The 5,266-nt window shown below is 45.0% G+C and overlaps 1 protein-coding gene across 1 annotated transcript in view; it reads right to left on the bottom strand.

Moving 5' to 3' along the window:
- LOC119292774 (pentatricopeptide repeat-containing protein At5g47360-like) overlaps positions 1-312 on the bottom strand; it is a 6,273-nt gene extending 5,961 nt beyond the window's left edge. The window contains exon 1 of the mRNA XM_037571484.1: positions 29-312. Coding sequence (XP_037427381.1) covers positions 29-240 — 212 coding nt within the window. The 5' untranslated portion in view covers positions 241-312. The remainder of the gene's footprint in view (positions 1-28) is intronic.
- Positions 313-5,266: the final 4,954 nt, after the last annotated feature.

Raw genomic sequence — 5,266 nt, 5'->3', positions numbered from 1 at the left:
GGAGGGAGGCAGGCGCCAGAGCAGGAACCGGAGGGAGAGGAGCGGGGAGGGGAGGCGCGGGAGGAGGTCGGGGAGCGTGTGGAGGGGGAACGCGTCCGACGGGGACGGGAAGGCGCGGGAGAGGGCGTGCGGGAGCGGCGTGGATGAGGCCTCCGGCGAGCGGAGGACGGCGAGGAGGGTGGCGAGGTTGGGGTCGCCGTGGGTGGAGAGGCGGCGGAGGAGGGTTAAGCGCGGGGGCATCTGGTTTGGACGACGGAGCGAGGTTGGTCTGGCGCGGCGGCGCAGAAGGCAAGGCGAACCGGAACTGGAAGCGTCCGAACGAGACGCCTGAAGTGAGCGTAAAATGGGCAGGCCCAATCTGGCGAGCTCACTTTGAGATTTTTCTTTTCTTCTTCTCCACTAATAAGCGTGCACGTGTAACACATGTAATTTTAGGAATTTCTTAATGTACCTCAATTGAATTGATTTTTCAGTCACAATAGTTGTCACAATAACATGTCATGTTTTTATAATAATTGATCTAAACTGAAATTTTGGCAAACGCCCTTCTTGGTAGCTAGATGTGTCCACCTCGATATAAGCACATGACAGAGAGGCAAGCTTCAATCGCCAGTCTGATCTGTGTAAGAAGGGCATTACTAAATATGCCTTTGCAAGGTGCTCAACATAGAATGTTTTTTCTTCAGTTTATTTGCCCAAAGGAAAATTACAACATCACAAACTGCAGGCTCATAGAGAAAGATCGGTTTGATATAGTGAAGAGGCATTTAATATTAATGTGAAAATAAATGAGGTTACATCTGCTTTTAACATGGTATATAGATACAGTCCATGAAATACAAACAGGACTATTAAACAAGACTTCAAATCATAGTCTAAAAATAAGAAGGGGCACTTCACTTTGGTGGCAAACAGAGCACATGGCAAATCTGACCTGAAAATATGCATGTGTGCAAATGCATGTACAAAATAATACACAAAATTTTAAATGCTTCTCTAGTTATAATACGAAATCCTAAATTAGCTTAGAGCAGGAGACAAACGATTTAAGCTCAACTTAACTGAAAGAATCACTATGAATATATTTCAATACAAAAATCTTAAGATTGTTATGCAAAAAATTGAAAGTACGTTAGTACACGTGGAAAAGATCATCATGCTAATTAGAAGAGCATACCCTGCTCATCCATGATCACCACGTCTAACCCTCTTCTCTCAGCGGGTGCCTCAGCCATGGCAGCTCGCAGCACCTGCCTGTGTGTGTCCAGGATGGTTGGGACGATTTTCTAGTCCATGCAGCCAGTCCAAGATATAATGCATACACAAATTACTACACATATCTCATATGTTTGTCAAATTTCGATATGACCAATTCATAATCAAGTTGTCATACAGCCCTCGTGTACGTACTGAACTACAATACTGCAATCCCCATCACAACTGTTCGGGGATGAATATGGCAAGCATAAGCAAAGACAAAAAATTTGCACAACTCATGTGCGCCGTCAAACATCGAAACTCTTCGCCCAGATGGACTGGGGGGCAAATACATATAGACCCGTGTGCAACACATGTAATCAACAAACATAAGGTAAAATTCTACTCACCATAGCCCAAAATAAATTTTTTTCTGAAAAGGGGGGGTTCCCCGGCCTCTGCATCAGAAAGATGCATACGGCCACATTTATAAATAAATAAATAGTTCAACAATGTCTTGTAAAGTGGTGCAGCAAAGGAAACTGGCTCACACAGAGCAAGCAAAAAAAAACAAGGCCCAAAAGCCACAACCGGCTGGCATAATAGAGAGAGATAGGTAAACTAAGCGCCTATCCTATTACATGACCGCCATCCAAACCGGTTGAAGATATCCCGCGCTACCATCTTCCACCGGACAGATCCAGTAACCAAACGCGCCCTGGCCTCCGTCGGAGTGAGTAATGACCAAGTACGGATTAGCGCAGTAGCCCGGAATAGAACCTGCAAAAAATGAATAGTTGTTGTTCTGTTAAAAGCCAAGTCATTTCTGCAGTTCCAAATTGCCCATAACAACGCACATGCTCCTACACGAATTTGTCTAGCTGTTTCGGCCTCTATACCAACCAGCCACGTTCCAAACAACGACCTGACCGAATTCGGAGGAGTAATGTTAAAGGCAATCTGCACCGAGCGCCACAACACCCTCGCCATCGGGCACTCAAAGAAAAGATGCTTGATAGTTTCATCCCGATCACAGAAAGTACACCTAGTAGATCCTGTCCAGTTGCGCTTAATCAAGTTATCCTTCGTTAGAACGACTTGTTTATGCACAAACCACATAAACACTTTGATTTTCAGAGGAACCTTAACTTTCCAAACGTGTTTAGAACTAGGAATTACACTAGAATTGATGACATCAGTGTACATCGACTTGACTGTGAATTCACCAGATTTAGTAAGCTTCCAACACAACTGATCAGGCTGATGAGTAAGCTGAACCTCCATGAGTCTACTCACTAGATGAATCCAAGCCTCCCACCGGTCACCCACAAGCACCCTCCTAAATCGGATGTTAAGAGGAACAGATTGCAGACTCGTTGCAACCAGAGCATCACGTCGCTGCACAATGCGATAAAGCGTCGGGTACTGGAGTGCCAGTGGTGCATCACCTAGCCAGGTATCTTCCCAAAAACGAGTGTTATTGCCATCACCGGCAACAAACTTTGTTCTGTTAAAGAAAGTAGCTTTGACCCTCATTAACCCCTTCCAGAAGGGCGAATCAGTGGGTCGTACCGTCACTTGCGACAAGGTTTTAGAGTGCAGATACTTGTTACGAAGAATCTGCGCCCAAGTTGCCTCAGTCTCGGCAGATAACTTATAAAGCCACTTACTTAGAAGGCATCTGTTCTTAACTTCAAGGTTCTCAACCCCAAGACCCCCTTGGTCTTTTGGTCGGCAGATGACATCCCATTTGGCTAGGCGGTACTTTCTCTTAGTTTCATCGCTCTGCCAGAAGAAACGAGACCGATAGAAGTCCAGCCTTTTCCTAACTCCAACTGGAACCTCAAAAAAGGATAAGAGAAACATAGGCAAACTCATGAGCACCGAATTAATAAGAATCAACCGGCCTCCATACGACATAAGTTTGCCCTTCCAGCAGCTCAGTTTCTTCTCAAACCGATCTTCGATACACTTCCATTCGAGGTTAGTTAACTTACGATGGTGAATGGGAATACCAAGGTAAGTAAACGGAAGAGTCCCCAGATCGCAACCAAACAGTTGCTTGTAAGCATCTTGTTCCTCTTTGGCTCTACCAAAACAGAACAATTCGCTTTTATTGAAGTTGATCTTTAGACCGGACAATTGCTCAAATAGGCACAATACCAGCTTCATATTTCTCGCCTTTACCAAGTCGTGCTCCATAAAAATGATAGTATCATCGGCGTACTGCAGAATGGACACACCACCATCGACAAGATGAGGCACCAAGCCACCTACTTGTCCTGCCTCCTTTGCCCTTCCTATCAAGATTGCCAACATATCAACAACAATGTTGAAAAGGATAGGAGACATTGGATCACCTTGCCTCAGGCCCTTGTGTGTCTGGAAATAATGCCCTATATCGTCATTCACTTTAATTCCAACACTCCCTTTTTGCGTGAAAGATTCAACTTGGCGCCTCCAAGCTTCGTCAAAACCCTTCATACGTAAGGCTTGTTGTAAAAAGGGCCAGTTGACTTTATCGTACGCTTTCTCGAAATCCACCTTAAAAACCACTCCATCCAGTTTTTTCGTGTGAATTTCATGGAGCGTTTTATGCAGGACCACCACCCATTCAAGAATGTTCCTATCCGGCATAAAAGCAGATTGAGTAGGCTGCACCACAGTATGCGCAATCTGTGTGAGCCTATTCGTCCCGACCTTGGTAAAATTTTTGAAACTCACATTAAGAAAACAGATTGGCCTAAATTGCTCAATCCGCACTGCCTCTGTCTTCTTGGGAAGAAGAGTTATCGTCCCAAAATTCAGCTTGAAAAGGTGAAGCTGACCAGCGAAGAGATCATTGAACAAAGGCAATAAATCTCCTTTAATAATGTGCCAACATTTCTTGTAAAACTCGGCCGGGAAACCATCCGGTCCAGGAGCCTTATTATTCTTCATATGGGAAATTGCCTCAAATACCTCTTTCTCAGAGAAAGGAGCAATTAAGATATCATTCTCAACAGCTGTCAGTTGAGGCACATCCTCAATCCTAGACTCATCCAGCGACACCCAGTTCTCCTTTGGAGGTCCAAACAACTGCTTGTAATACTCAGTGATATACAACTTTAAATTTTCCTGACCCAGAATCGTTCCCTCATCTTGCTCAAGCTGAAAGATTCTCTTCTTTCTATGCTTGCCATTAGCAATCATGTGAAAAAATTGTGTGTTCGCGTCCCCCTGGACGACCCGACGGACCTTGGCCCGAAGCGCCCACTTTAATTCTTCCTCACAAAGAAGCTCTTTCAGCCTTATTTCCACGTCGAGCTTCGCAGGATCATGTTCTCAGCTTTTACATCCAAGGATTGAATAAGCGAAAGGAGCTGTTCCTTCTCAATCTTATAAACTCCACTAAGATGTTTAGCCCACCCTCGTAAGAAGCTTCTCAAGTGCCTAATTTTATTCTGCCAGCGCTCAAGTGCAGTTCTACCTCCTGCATCCTTAGCCCATTCTCTGGCAACAATGTCTAGGAACCCTTCTCTCTCGAACCACGCAAGCTCAAACGAGAAGATATTCTTATTTCCCACATGGGTGGCCTCCCCAGAGTCAATGAATAAAGGCGTACGGTCCAAAATGCCCCGTGTAAGTGCCTGCACCGTAACACAAGGGAATTTCTGCTCCCATTCGACGCTAACCAAAACCCGATCCAGCTTCTCAAACATCGGATTAGGTAATGCATTAGCCCAAGTGAACTTCCTGCCCGAAAGCTCAATCTCACGCAAATCCAGACTTTCAATGATGGTGTTAAACATGAGCGACCATCTACCGTTGAAATTATCATTATTTTTCTCATCATGCCTTCTGATAATATTAAAATCACCCCCTACAAGGATAGGCAGTTGCTCGGAACCACAAATCCTAACCAAATTAGCCAAAAAATCTGGTTTAAGCTCGGGCTATGCGGCTCCATAAACCGCCACCAAAGCCCAGTTAAACCCATCGTCCTTCGACCTGACCCTAAACTTAACTGTGAAATCCCCCATAACCACGCTTCGGACTTCTAACGAGTCACATCTAACCCCGAGTAACC

Source organism: Triticum dicoccoides, chromosome 4B, assembly GCF_002162155.2.
Source record: "Triticum dicoccoides isolate Atlit2015 ecotype Zavitan chromosome 4B, WEW_v2.0, whole genome shotgun sequence".
Classification (NCBI taxonomy): Eukaryota; Viridiplantae; Streptophyta; class Magnoliopsida; order Poales; family Poaceae; genus Triticum; species Triticum dicoccoides.
The sequence above is the reverse complement of the archived record's forward strand: the minus strand, read 5'-3'. Positions and strand labels throughout refer to the sequence as shown.